Source organism: Clupea harengus, chromosome 11 (assembly GCF_900700415.2).
Source record: "Clupea harengus chromosome 11, Ch_v2.0.2, whole genome shotgun sequence".
Classification (NCBI taxonomy): domain Eukaryota; kingdom Metazoa; phylum Chordata; class Actinopteri; order Clupeiformes; family Clupeidae; genus Clupea; species Clupea harengus.
Genome location: NC_045162.1, coordinates 17916730 through 17930134, shown reverse-complemented (window position 1 = coordinate 17930134; position 13405 = coordinate 17916730). Strand labels below are relative to the sequence as shown.

The following is a 13405-nucleotide window of genomic DNA, read 5'->3' as shown; positions in this document are numbered from 1 at the left end:
ATACATGTGTGCCTGCATGTGCACATATACAAAACCACACAGAAACTCATACACAAACCGGACATGCAACGGCACACACGAACACTCTTAAGTACCCTGAGACCATAAGAAAAGTACAAACGGTATTGCAACGCTTCCTTGAACACAAGCGCCTTACCCTGTGTACTTGTGGTGGGGCGTAGAGGGGGGGCACTGGGGTGTGCGAGACCCCGCAGCCCCCTGCTGAGGGGCCCCGCTGGTGGGCGGGGTAGAGCAGGTGCATCCCCTCCTCCTCAAGGCCTCCGCTCTGCTCCTCACTTTCATCCCACTCGCCGTCCTCCTCTGGCTGGAGCTCAAAGCTCAGGGTGGAGTTGATCACAATGACCCCCCTTTAGCGAAAAACAAAAACATAATCTGACTTGATGCACTGCATGACAACTTTTCATATTTGAGCTGATATTAATGGACGGTGCATTTCAAAGAACAGTTTATTCACAATAAAAGAGGAAGCTTTCTGAAATATAAATGATTAAATAGTTTTACCAAGTTTTCCAATGGAGTACATGCAGTATATAGGGTGTAAGACTACTTCCCCAAAACTATAAGATGGTTTGAAAAAAAAACTAATTGTAAACATAATCCCCTTAGTGTAGAATTGCATCTGAATAGACCCTTTACACACACAATAACTGCCAGTGTCTTGGAGAGTTTTGCTCAGTCATATTCTGAGGTATGTTTATCTGCTTCGTCAAAAGAATAGAATCCATTGAGTGAGGCTTTCTACTGAAAAAGCTGAATAAAGTGAGCTTAGAAAGAACCATTTCTACATCTACAGCTCTGTCCACAGCAATCAGCATCACAACATCTAGAGGGTATTTGAAGTTCACAGCTTAATATATCAACAACAAACAGAAGAGATATCCTGAAAGCTGACTCAGTAGAATGGCATCATCGGAGAGAGCAGAGGGAGCACTTCCTGTTTATTTAACAAAATAGAGAGTCGGGGTGCAGAAGCCTTAAGGGGAAGTATTCTGTACAAACATGTGCACTACTTCTATTTCTAGAAGTCAGCCAGACACAGCACAGCAAGTATTATTTGAAAGATTCTGGTAACCAACATGCCTTGCCCTATACTGCATCATAACCTACAGGGGTTAAACAATGAAACTAAAACCAATATGGTGTTTGAGGTTTTACGCCTTTATAAGCGTGGCCTGATGGCCAACCACTGATTTTACATTCCATCAGTCAGAGCAGAGTGTGAAGGTTGAATGAACAGCAATAGCACAGCTGTACATAAAATATTGCAATCCACACAACATAATGGGAGACAAATCAGAGTTCAAAAGAGGACAAATTGTTGCGTCTTGCTGTCAAGTCTTTGTGGTGTGTCGAGAGCCACAGTATCCAGGGTAATGTCAGCACACCACATGAAGGACGAACCACATCCAACAGGAGTTACTGTCGACGCAAGAGGAAGCTGTCTGAAAGGGATGTCCGGTTACTCACAATGTGAAACATGTATTGTTCTCTGATGAGGCCACATTCACTGTCTTTCCCACATCCGGAAGAGTTACAGTGTGGAGAAACCCCAAAGAGGCTTACCACCCAGACTGTTGCGAGTGAAGCACGGGGGTGGATCAGTGATGGTTTGGGCTGCAATATCATGGCATTCCCTAGGCCCACTACTTGTTCTAGATGGGCGCGTCACTGCCAAGGACTACCAAACTATTCTTGAGGACCATGTGCACCCAATGGTTCAAACATTGTTCCCTGAAGGTGGTGCCGTACCACTTTAAGTCCACACACTGGGAGAGGGTTTGGCTGTTTCAGTATCCTGCTCTCTGCCCAAGGCCCAATCTGAATTCTTTCTATGGGACTCTATCCGTGCTGCCCAAGTTGTTTTTCTAACGGAAAATTATCGGACGGCGTGTGTTATCGGCAAACGTTCGCGTTGTCATGTTAACCCATTATTAAACTGAACATATCGATTGTTAATCCATTATTAAACTAAGCATTTTGATTGTTTAACAGAATGGCCGATGTTTGACACTGTCCGATAACTGACATAGCTACGCTACATGGCATGATGACAGCTAAAATGAAACCAGGGCATGTGTTCCTTATCGCAGTTCACTGCGATATAACACAATGGTACATGACGAATGTCATGGCTACAAATCGAAGCATTTATCTATTCACGCCTGAAAGGCCGCGAGATCTGTCAGCGCGCGCTCCTGGCCCCGCCTGCCAGGAGTACTATAATACCATTACGCGCGCCCAGATCTGCCTCTTTTGAAACTTCGCAAGACGGAGTGAACATCTCTGAGTATATCTCAAACGCTTACCACAGTCAAAAGAGTTTTGTGTGCTTTCACTCTCTACGGGTTGGTGAGTTATCGGGTTCCTTAACCCTCACTAGCTCAGGGCGCCACGAAATTCATTGGCCTAATTCATTGGCTTAATTTCATTTTGAAAGTAGTTGCTGCTATCCTTGCTGCCTGGCTGGCTAAGTCTCTGACTAGCCTGCTAGCTTGCTAACAACGTGTTCGTTGCAGATAGTGTGCTTGTGTTTTAACATTCTTCTCTACTTTCAGATTGATAAAAGATGGCCAGACACTACCCCGACTGAGGTCACGTCCGTCCCAAGGGCGACCGCCACCGTCGGTGCGTGACCTGCCTAGGCAGGGACCACGCGGAGGGCGCCTTCTCAGGCGAAGCCCCTGTCTGTCCCATCTGTGCTAGCCTCCTGCTAGCTAAGGCTACCAGGCGCCTTGCGTTCTGGAAGCGCAAGGACGCCGAGGAGACTGCACTAGTTCCATCCGGGGCTGACGCCCCCGTAAGAATGAGTGCGTCTTCAGCCTTGGACTTGGTGAGCGTGAGCAGTCGCCTTGCGGCGGCAGCTCCGCTCCCGGGTCTCTCCCCGTCTCCGCCGCCTGTCAGCCCTGGGGCTGCGGGCAGCAAGGCGGAGGAGCTTCAACCAAGCGGTGTCCAGGCAATCCCCCACGATGCGCTCGAGCTGGACATCAGCCTGGATGATGATAGTCTGCTAGACTTCTCCGATGGGCACAGCTCAATCGCGGAAGCAATGCAGACGAGCCATGACGTCAGGTTGCGGGTGGAGACACCTCCTACCTCGTCTCGGCTCCTGGGCCAGTAGCTCCACGAGGTTGCGCTGAGAGCAGCCAGCTGCCTCGGGCTCCCTCTCCCTCCCCCTCCCAGTGTGCGGTCCTCGCTGCTGGACGGGGAGTTCTATGCTGGCCCCGCCACGTCAGTTCCCTCCAGCATCCCCTTCTTTGAGGAGGTGCACGAGGAACTGCAGGCGACATGGGCGATACCCTACTCGGGCCGAGCCCCGGTGCCGGGGTTCGCGCCCTACATGCAGCTCCACATGGCTAAGGAGAGGGGCTACCTCTCCTTTCCTCAGGTGGAGGATGCAGTAGCGGGCTACCTCTCGCCCGCATCCCCCACGATGCGTCTCGGCCAGAAGCCTCTCCTGCCCACGCGGGTGAGCAGACACCAGGCTCAGCTGGCAGAGAAGTCCTATTTGGCTGCAGGGCAGGCTGCCTGCACGACCAATGCGGCTGCATTGCTACAGCGCTACCAGGCAAAGCTCCTGACTGAGCTTGCCTTGTCGCTGGGGGAAGATCACCCGTCTGTGGCAGAACTCCGTCGCGCGACGGATCTGTCGCTCAGACTAACTCGGTGCACGGCACAGGCACTGGGGAGGGTGATGGGTGCCGCGGTGGCTACCCAGAGGTCTCTGTGGCTATCACTGGCTAAGCTGTCAGACAGAGAAAAAGCACCACTCCTCGACGCCCCGGTCTCTGTCCAGGGCGCCTTCGGGGAAGCAGTGGTCACAATGGCTGCCAAGTTCGAAGAACAGCAGAAGAGCAGAGAGGTATTCCAGGCTTGGATGCCTCGCTCTAGTGGCGCGGGTGAGACGTCCTCCTCAGGACACACCACACCCGCACCGGGCCGGAAGAGAAGCGGGTTCCGCTCGCCAGCGCCTCCAGCAAAGGTATCCACCGGGCGAGGCTGGCAGAGACATCCCTTCCGCCCTCCAGCGCAGCCTGCAGCACAACAACCAGCTGCGCGCCCTGCCCAGGGCGCAGCCCAGGCTCCGCGGCAGCACTCCGCTCGCCGCGGGCGAGGCAGAGGGAGACCTCAGGCTCCCTGACCGTGACAGTCAGCCACTCGTCACACAGGGGGGAGCGGTGGAGCCCACACCGCCTCCAAAGAAATCAGCCCGTCGCTCACATGTGGAAATCATGTCCAGCACGGTAAGCAGGTTTTCACAAGCACCACAATCATATGTCCTAACTCCTGTCCCAGATGGCGCAGTGCCCAGGCATGCTTGTGCAACTCCCCCCGCGATGCACACAGTGCAATCGCACCCCCAAATTTTTTTCGAAAACATGAGGGGGCAGCCCCAGATCTCGTCCCCCTCCCTAGGCGGAGTGGGTGTAGATCTAGGCTTAGACTCATTGACCATGAGCGGGTTAGTCCCCGACAAATTCAACTCAGAGCACAACCTCCCCGGTTGTGCAGAAAGTTGGCGCGCATGCGCAGTGTCACCATGGGTGCTAAAGACGGTCTCAAAGGGTTACGTTCTGCAGTTCGCCCGTTCCCCTCCGCCTTTCAGCAGAGTAATACAGTCTGTGATACAGCGAGAACAGTCTCACTTCCTACGGGAAGAGATTATCTCCCTGCTCAGAAAAAAGGCCATAAGCAGAGTTCCTTTCAAAGGAAGGAATGCAGGCTTCTACAGCCGTTACTTCCTCGTACCCAAAAGAGACGGGAATTATCGGCCTATATTAGATCTACGTGTGTTAAACAAAGCACTCATGCCGCTGCGGTTCAGAATGTTGACCCCACGCAGGCTTGTGCAGTTTATAAGGCCAAACGATTGGTTTATCACGATAGACTTAAAAGACGCTTATTTCCACATTCCGATCCACCACAGACATCGGAAATATCTGAGGTTTGCGTTCGGAGGAATAGCGTACCAATTCAACGCACTCCCATTCGGCCTGTCCCTAGCGCCGAGGGTATTCACAAAGTGCGTAGAGGCAGCTATCGCCCCATTACGTCTACGCGGCTTACGCGTGTACAACTATTTGGACGACTGGTTAATTGCTTCCCATTCAAAAGCTGCAGCAGTGCAGGATGGCCATCTAGTGGTGGCACACCTGTATCGACTGGGTTTTGTTGTAAACAGAGAGAAAAGCGTTCTCTGCCCCAGGCAAGTTACGCATTTTCTGGGTATGATCTTAGACTCCACCTCCATGGAGGTCAGGCTGTCTCAAGAACGGATAAGTGCCATCAAAGCATGCGTGCGCCAGTTCCGACGGGGACAGTCAGTCTCGTCGCTGCGCTGCCAACGCCTGTTAGGAATGATGGCGTCGGCCGCTATAGCGCTCCCGTTAGGGATGTTGCGTATGCGGCCATTCCAAATATGGTACCTGTCTATGAAGCTCAACGCAGTCACAGACAGGCATCGCAGAGTAGTGGTGTCCTCCAGATGCAGGAAAGCCCTGGCGATCTGGAGAACCCCCTGGTTTCTCGCCGCGTCAGGCACTATGGGCATAGTGTCGCGTCGCGTGGTGGTGACCACAGACGCTTCCACCAAAGGCTGGGGAGCGGTCTGCGAAGGGAGAGGCGTGAACGGTCTCTGGTCTGTGACAGAAGCCGCGTCTCACATAAATGTGTTAGAGCTGCGAACAGTAGTCCTAGCTCTACAACACTTTCTGCCCAGGCTGAGTGGTCAGCATGTACTAGTGAGGACGGACAACACTGCGACCTTGGCGTATATAAATCGCCAGGGCGGAGTGCGCTCCCCGTCATTACACCATTGGGCGACTCGCCTGCTCCTGTGGGCAGCGAGGCACGTCCTGTCCCTGAGGGCAGTTCATATACCAGGCCACCTCAACTATGGTGCAGACCTGTTATCGAGGGGCGATCCTCGAGCAGCAGACTGGTGCCTTCACCCACAAGTGATAGGTCAGATCTGGGTGCGTTTTTTCAAGGCGCAGGTGGACCTGTTCGCGAACAGGCAGAACACCTGCTGCCCGCTCTGGTTCTCGCTAGGGGGCGACGATCCCCCACTAGGCATAGATGCGCTGGGCCACCAGTGGCCAGCCCTACCCCTATATGCTTTTCCCCCGATCCCGCTCCTCCAGCAGGTGCTGTGCAGGATTGCGGGCGAGGGCAGGGAATTGATATTGATAGCCCCCCACTGGCCCAACCAGCCATGGGTGGCAGATCTGGTCAATATGTCAGTGCAGCAGCCTTGGGAGCTGCCTCTACGGAGAGACCTCCTAACGCAGGCGCACAGGACGGTGTGGCACCCCCATCCGGAGTGGTGGCGTCTCAAAGCCTGGCACCTGAAAGGTGCAGGCTCATAGCGTCAGGCTTGTCGGACGCGGTGGTGGCTACAATACAGAGTGCCCGAGCTGTATCAACACGGGCTCTGTATACGCTGAAGTGGCGCAGTTTTGAGCAGTGGTGTGCTGCGCGTCAGCACGACCCCGTTAACTGCGCGCTGGGCGTTATTCTCGAATTCCTACAGCAGTTGTTTGATGAGGGGAAGGCGGCTTCTACTCTCAAAGTGTACATGGCTGCCATTTCAGCCTGCCACGCAGGCATTAATGGCAGTTCTCCTGGCAGTCACCCGCTAGCGTCACGCTTTATGGCGGGGGTGAGACGGCTCAGGGTGCCAGAGAGACACCTCATACCCTCTTGGGATCTGCTAGTGGTGTTACGTGCTCTCACAGGGCCTCCATTCGAGCCCCTGGAGACAGTGGACATAAAGTTTGTCTCTTTAAAGACCGCGCTGCTGCTGGCGTTAACGTCTCCTCGCCTCCTCCTTTTGCGTCAGCAGAGGAGGAACGTTTGAATAAACTCTGTCCAGTGCGCGCTCTCCGCTGTTACGCAGAGCGCACTAGAGCTTTCAGACAGTCAGATCAGCTATTCGTGTGCTTCGGTGCACGCGCAAAAGGCAGACCTCTATCAAAACCGAGCCTCTCCCGTTGGATAGTAGAGGCTATCGTGTTGTCTTATAAGAGCTTGTCTTTAGATCCCCCGGAGAAGTTGCATGCGCACTCTACGCGGGGGGTCTCGTCTTCCTGGGCCTTACTAAAGGGCGTCTCAGTGGAAGATATTTGCAAAGCTGCAAGCTGGAGTTCTCGCCACACTTTCATTAGATTCTACATGTTAGATGTGGCTGAACCTAGTTTTCTTCATAGCGTTCTGCGGGCAAGCGATCTCTGAATCCCTTGGCCTGAGAACGATAGATATGATAAGTGTGTTCATTAGTGTCTACATGTTATGTTGCACATGAAACATCCCAGGGTTTTCTTACGGGCGCAGGATCACGGATCCCTGTCGCCTATGATAAAGGTGGCCCTGTTAAATTCTTGGTGTTCTGCAGGCGAGCGATCTCTGAATCCCCTGACCTGAGAACGATGTATATGATAAGTGTGTTCATCGGTGTCTACATGTTTGTTGCACATGAAACACTCCAGGGTGGTTTCCTACAGGCGCAGGATCGCGATCCTTGCCGCCTATGACAAAGGTTGCCCTGTTAATATGTTCACCGCCAGCGGCCGTATGAACCTCTATGAGGGCAAAGGCTTCAGTAGAGCTGGTGTGTGTAATTGGCTGCCACTGTATTATCACGCGGGAATGTATAGGGTCCCATTGTGTTATATCGCAGTGAACTGCGATAAGGAACGTCTCGGTTACTTACGTAACCTCGGTTCCTTAAGCAGGAACCAGATATAACAAGGTTGGCGTGTACAGTGTTACCTTGGATTGATTGTCTTGCTCAGTTTCTTTCCAAGGCAGATCTGGGCGCGCGTAATGGTATTATAGTACTCCTGGCAGGTGGGGCCAGGAGCGCGCGCTGACAGATCTCGCGGCCTTTCAGGCGTGAATAGATAAATGCTTCGATTTGTAGCCATGACATTCGTCATGTACCATATCTGGTTCCTGCTTAAGGAACCGAGGTTACGTAAGTAACCCGAGACGTTTCTAGGGTCGTGTAATAGGATTATTTTTATTTTTCTGTCTGCCAGGCTAAGGACATTCTGTGGACTTCACCCAGGTGGGCACACTCAACACTTCAAAATGGGTTCCCACAGGCACCCCTGTGTTGTTTTAAAAAGTGAGATTAGCAGTCAGCCGTAATGTTCTTGTTTTAATCCGGATTGCAGATGAAAGTGTGCCATGAGGTCTGCACACGCACTCCCGGCTCACGTTTCCATGAACAAGCTGGTCCCTAACCTGGCCCCTTGACAAAGGGATACGGTGCCTTTCATTCCAGTGTTTGGTCCTTAGGGCTAAGGTAAACCCAAGAAATAGGACAGACACATTCTTGCACTGAGGGCCAGCTTCACCAATTACATGACATAGTTTTGAGTGCATATGAGAGGGATATTGCCTGAATGCTTTCATTCAAACTCACACAGCACCTTTGGTATGTAATAAGAGGGAGCCTCAAGTGAATCTGTTGAAGTATTTGCAGAGTTTGTAAAATGTCCACGAACTGTATGAACCTAAAGTGAACTTACATCAACTTGCACTGACTTCATATTTAAGTGGAGTGGAGCGGAAAAGGGAGACACCTGACTAAACATTGCTATCATATCGCCCATATAAGGGCAAAAGAGAAGGAACTGCTCAGTAATGTACAAAGAACACCACAGCTTTGCATACTGAACCTGGTGAGGTAAATCTCTGGCAACTCAATCTTTTCACTGTGAAATTATGTGGCAATGGTCAGTCACTGTAATTGTTAAATGGCTTGACTTAATTTGCACAGCAAGTTCTTACCTGAGTCCAGCACAAGTACTGAGAGCCACACGGGACTGAGGAAACCCTTGCACAGAGCCATGGTAGTAACAGTGAGTCTGTGAGCAGAGGGACATGTGCCTTAGAGCTCGTTCAACATTTCTGACATTCTTTATAAACATCAGTGGTTTCACTGTAGCCCTCACTACTCTTTTGGCCTTCTTTTTCAAGCAGAAATTATTTTACAATTATTGTAAATATCTCAAACAAAATCAGTAAATAGCATAATATATAAATAATTTATAATATCTTAACCCCACACATAAATATGGCTCACCACAGGACTCTGTTCCATAGCAACCCCTGTTCCATTTGGGAGGTAGTAGAACACATTTGGTGGTTTGGGCAGAAGATTTCTGAGGGAGCAGAGAAAAGAGCAATCTTATGTAAAATCACAAGAATCAGTATTTAAACTTTTGGAGAATCAGATGGTGAGGGAAATAGACTGAGATCATGGGCAGTTCTGGTGAATGACCAAAGCTGACGTCTCAGGTTCAATCCCTACCGACTACATAATGCAGTATCAAAATGAACAGCTTCTCTGTGTTGTATGTTCTTCTAGAGGAGAGGCTCTACAATAACAGTCAGTGACAGATTTTATGTTCTCATTTCAATCAAAAGCACAGTGCTTTACTATTCGTCTAAAAGTAATGTCAGTAAAGTAAAGTTAGACCAAGTACCAGGTAAAGTCAGGTGTCTGTACTTACTGATTTTTCTCCAGGTCCAGCATGTAGATCCTGTTCCCAACCTCAAGGCCGCACTGGAGCCTCTCGGGGTGGCCATTCTGCATGGGCAAACACACTTGAGGTCAGTTACAGCTACAGTCCTAGGTTTTGTGCCATGTGCCAGGTCAGTCAGCTCTCCTGGCATTGTTGGCGAGGTCACTTGATTTGGCAACGGTACTTGATCGGTGATTAGACCAGTGGTTCCCAAAGTGTGGGGCGGGTCCCCGGGAGTGCGCTCAGTTACACCAAGGGGGACGCAGGTTGAGGGCTAAAAAACTGAACGAGAACTCTACCACGTCAAACTAAGTATGGCGGTTTTCCTCATTGACCAATGGGGGCCTGTCATGAAAAGTTTGCTAACCATTGGATTAAACAAACAAACAAAAAACCCACTTGGTCAGACAACAAACACTGTCTGTTTCATTGATGTGTTCAATCTAAACAGCTCTGCGGTCAAGGCTGTAACACTGTAATTAGACATTTCAGCCTGCTGAACTCTGTTTTAAACTGTTGTAAACTGTTGTTTTAACGTTGATTTTTAATTGTTTCTCAACATGTTGTTTTCACGATAAGAGTGCGAAAGATGATTGGCTTAGCAAATCAAAGCTTACTTGAACTAAACCAACTGTATTCTAAGCAGGTCATCACTGGGTCGTGGTTACATTTAGGCAAATACTTACAGAGGCCACGGCTCTGTGCTACAATATTTACCTTGTGATAAAACTGTACCGACAGTCTATCCATTCGTATTCAACTCTTAATTGGATTAACGACCAATCCGACTGGATGATCCTGTGACTGCCAAACAATCGTCTCCCAGACATAGCATTTCAGGACGCGGTTGCCTTGCACGATACCTCAAGTCTAAATGGGAGTTGTCAGGCTTGCAAGAGTAGTTGACGCCTAGGTGGTTCCTAAACTTGCATCCCTCGAAATCTCCATAGCCCAGCCTCCAACCGTAAGCACATTAACTGCCGTTGAGGCCACTTCTGCTGAACTAGCTGCTGACTGAGAATCTTTTGACCTCTTTAACTCTGGGTGGCATGGCAATAAGAACACATTTCCCTCCTTGTCTCTCCTCTCTCTCTCTTTAACCCCCTCCAACCCCCTCTATCCTGTGCTTTAGATTAAGTGGGCTAAAGCAGGAACTGGGCAAAGTGAGTCTTTCAGCTTCCCCCCCTAACACCCTCTACCCCTGCAGTTACGACTATAAGGATCCCAGGGTCTCCAACCAGCCCACAGCCTGGCCCTGCTTTCAACACCTCTTCCTGCTATTCTGCGCAGCCTGGCTGCCGTTGGGGGATGACAAAAGTGAAACGCGGAGGCTTCCTGCTACCCTGCTGCTGCTCCCGCCGCCGAAACGGCCGACAGTTTCCTGCTTCCTGGCTTCTGGGAACCGATCGGCATGCCTGGACAAAACCTCTTTTGGGAAGACAGACAGACAGACAAGAGTGAGGAAAGGGATGGCCTCTGCTGTGGCTGTGCTCTGCTGTGAGCTTTGTCTCTGAGCACAGGGAAGCAAGAGCAAACAGAGCAACACAAATGCTTTATGGCAGAGAGAGCGAGAGCATTCCGTTTGGGCCTCCCAATATCCCCAGAGCACAGTAAATCCACATGACCAGCAAACAGCTGCCAGAGAGGAGCCACGACAGACAGGAACACTTCAAGGAGAATGTCAGGAGGGGAAAAGTCAGCACAGAGTCAAGCATACCATCCATTACATTATCTGGCTTTTGCTGGGCCTCACAATGTCACTTAGTGGTAGGCAACAACACAAATCTATCAAGCGAGATCCCATAGGATAGTTCACTGTAGTTGGTGAGAAACAATTCCAAGCCACATCTAAGGAACCATGAAAGTAGTGACTGGTATAAGTAGAGACAGTACATTCAGAGAATAGTGCCCTTGATTGATGGTAGGACCACCGAGGCCTATTTGCAGCGTTTGGCTTTTTCACTTTATTGTTATCAGATGGCCTCAGTAAAAGATCTCCTGGGAGCACAACTGACTTGAACTGGGTGGGTCCCCATTTTTGAGCATGTTTCCATGACCGCGGAACACATCAAGTAAATGGGTGGACGTCTGGCTACAGCATTGGCAATTCAGCCTGAATAGTTAGGGAACCAAGGCAGGAGAAATGTGAGGCAGGAAGAGGGAGTCCCCTTTGACTGACTTGTCTTGAGGTTGAGGGAATGGTAACCAACTGACGTCAGCACAAACCAGCCTTTGCACATACCACAAAAGAAAATTACCCCTTCCAAATCTGACCCAAAGAAAAACAGCAAATACTGATAATTGAACAAGACGGACAAAACCTCAACGCAAACTTGACGTTCATCTGGAATTAAACAGCAAGTACAAAGGACAGGCTGCGCTCCAGAGCAGAGCAGAACACACAAGGCGTAGAGCTGTGTTTCCTAAGATGAATCTCTACAGCAAATATTTTCTAATCTCTCTCTAAAACCTAAAGCCACAGTTTTTAATTTAATTTCCCTGTCATCCAAACAGAAGGAGGGAGATTAACTCTGAATATATTTTTTGGCTTTTAACATTTAAATTTCTTATGTGTACATTTTCCCCCGATGGTAATTAAGCAAATCTGATTTGAGTGTAGGGGGGTGATGAGAATTAGGACAGAGAGGCAATAGTGAGACAGAGAGGGATGATGAAGAAAACAAACAAGAGAAGATCCAGAGAGAGGTGTGTGGGACTCGACATCACTGAAGAATGGCCCACCTTGTGCAACGTCTGGACTAACCACTTTCACATTATCACACTCAAACATCTGGCCAGATGTCAGCCCCTTCCCACCCTTGCTTCTGTGCTTTCCTCCGAACTTCTCCCTTCCCACTCTCTCCTTCCCCTATCCCACTTCTCTCTTTTTTTTTACCGCTTCTTCGTTTTCTTTTATTCCATGACTTTTAGTCCTTTTATCCTTCTTCCACACCCCTTTCATAGTCATCAACATCCTCAAATTCCCCTCAACTAAATATCACTGCATCCTTTCTTGTCCTTTCTTTTTTCCCTCTTCCTCTGCATCACTCCCTCCTCCCATCAATCCATCCTGTCTCCAAACCCCATCCCCCTTCCTTACATCTCACGTTCACTCCACCCCATTCCCTTTCTTTCACTCTCTCTCTCTCCTTCTGTGTCTGTATCTCTCACTCTCTCTTTCCCTCTCTCTCCACCTCACTTACTCAATGAGGTCATGTCCCTGATCATGTGCTTTTTCCAGTGAGATGAGCTCACTGCCAAAGGACTGCTGGGTGGGGTCCATTCACTCACGGCTGCCGTGGACAAGAAACGAGAAGAAAGAGCCGGAAGGGGAGGTGCAGGGGAATAACAGAATACAGGGGATGGGGTGTGGGGTGTGGGGCATAGACATATATACATATGTATATATGTCTATGGTGTGGGGTGTGGGTTAACAATTTCTTCCACACCGCACCTTTCGTCTCAATGCAATAGCATTCCCCTCCCTGATGAGGAAATACCTCCCAGAACAGACACAGCCCTGTTGATTCTCTTGTTAATTCATCTAAGGGTTGTTCCCATATGTTGATGGTTATTAGTAGTTACCCTGTCAAATTTCAAATATGTCCTTGTTTGTCTCATTCTTCTACTATTTCACAATCCTCAATCCAAGAATTCATGGCAATGTATTATCCAGTGATTTCAACCAAATGTAAGTCTCACTTTTGAAATTTCAACCAAGGCCATGACCATCGGCTTCTAGGAACCACTTTTACATCGAAGCTAAAAATGCCTAAGCTAGGGTGACATTTGTTATGCTGTGTAATTCAAGTCACGGCATTATCTGGTTAGAGAAAGTGCACCCCTGTGGTTTC

At 49.7% G+C, this 13405-nt stretch overlaps 1 protein-coding gene across 3 annotated transcripts in view; it reads right to left on the bottom strand.

Annotated features, from left to right (window-relative positions):
• Nucleotides 1-13405, bottom strand: part of adam15 (ADAM metallopeptidase domain 15) — a 31017-nt gene that overhangs the window by 12730 nt on the left and 4882 nt on the right. For all 3 annotated transcript variants that reach the window (XM_031575836.2, XM_031575839.2, XM_031575837.2), the window contains exons 3-6: nucleotides 9540-9616; nucleotides 9110-9188; nucleotides 8815-8891; nucleotides 158-368 (exon numbers count right to left, since the gene is read on the bottom strand). In XM_031575836.2, the coding sequence (XP_031431696.1) occupies nucleotides 158-368; nucleotides 8815-8891; nucleotides 9110-9188; nucleotides 9540-9616 (444 nt within the window). The remainder of the gene's footprint in view (nucleotides 1-157; nucleotides 369-8814; nucleotides 8892-9109; nucleotides 9189-9539; nucleotides 9617-13405) is intronic.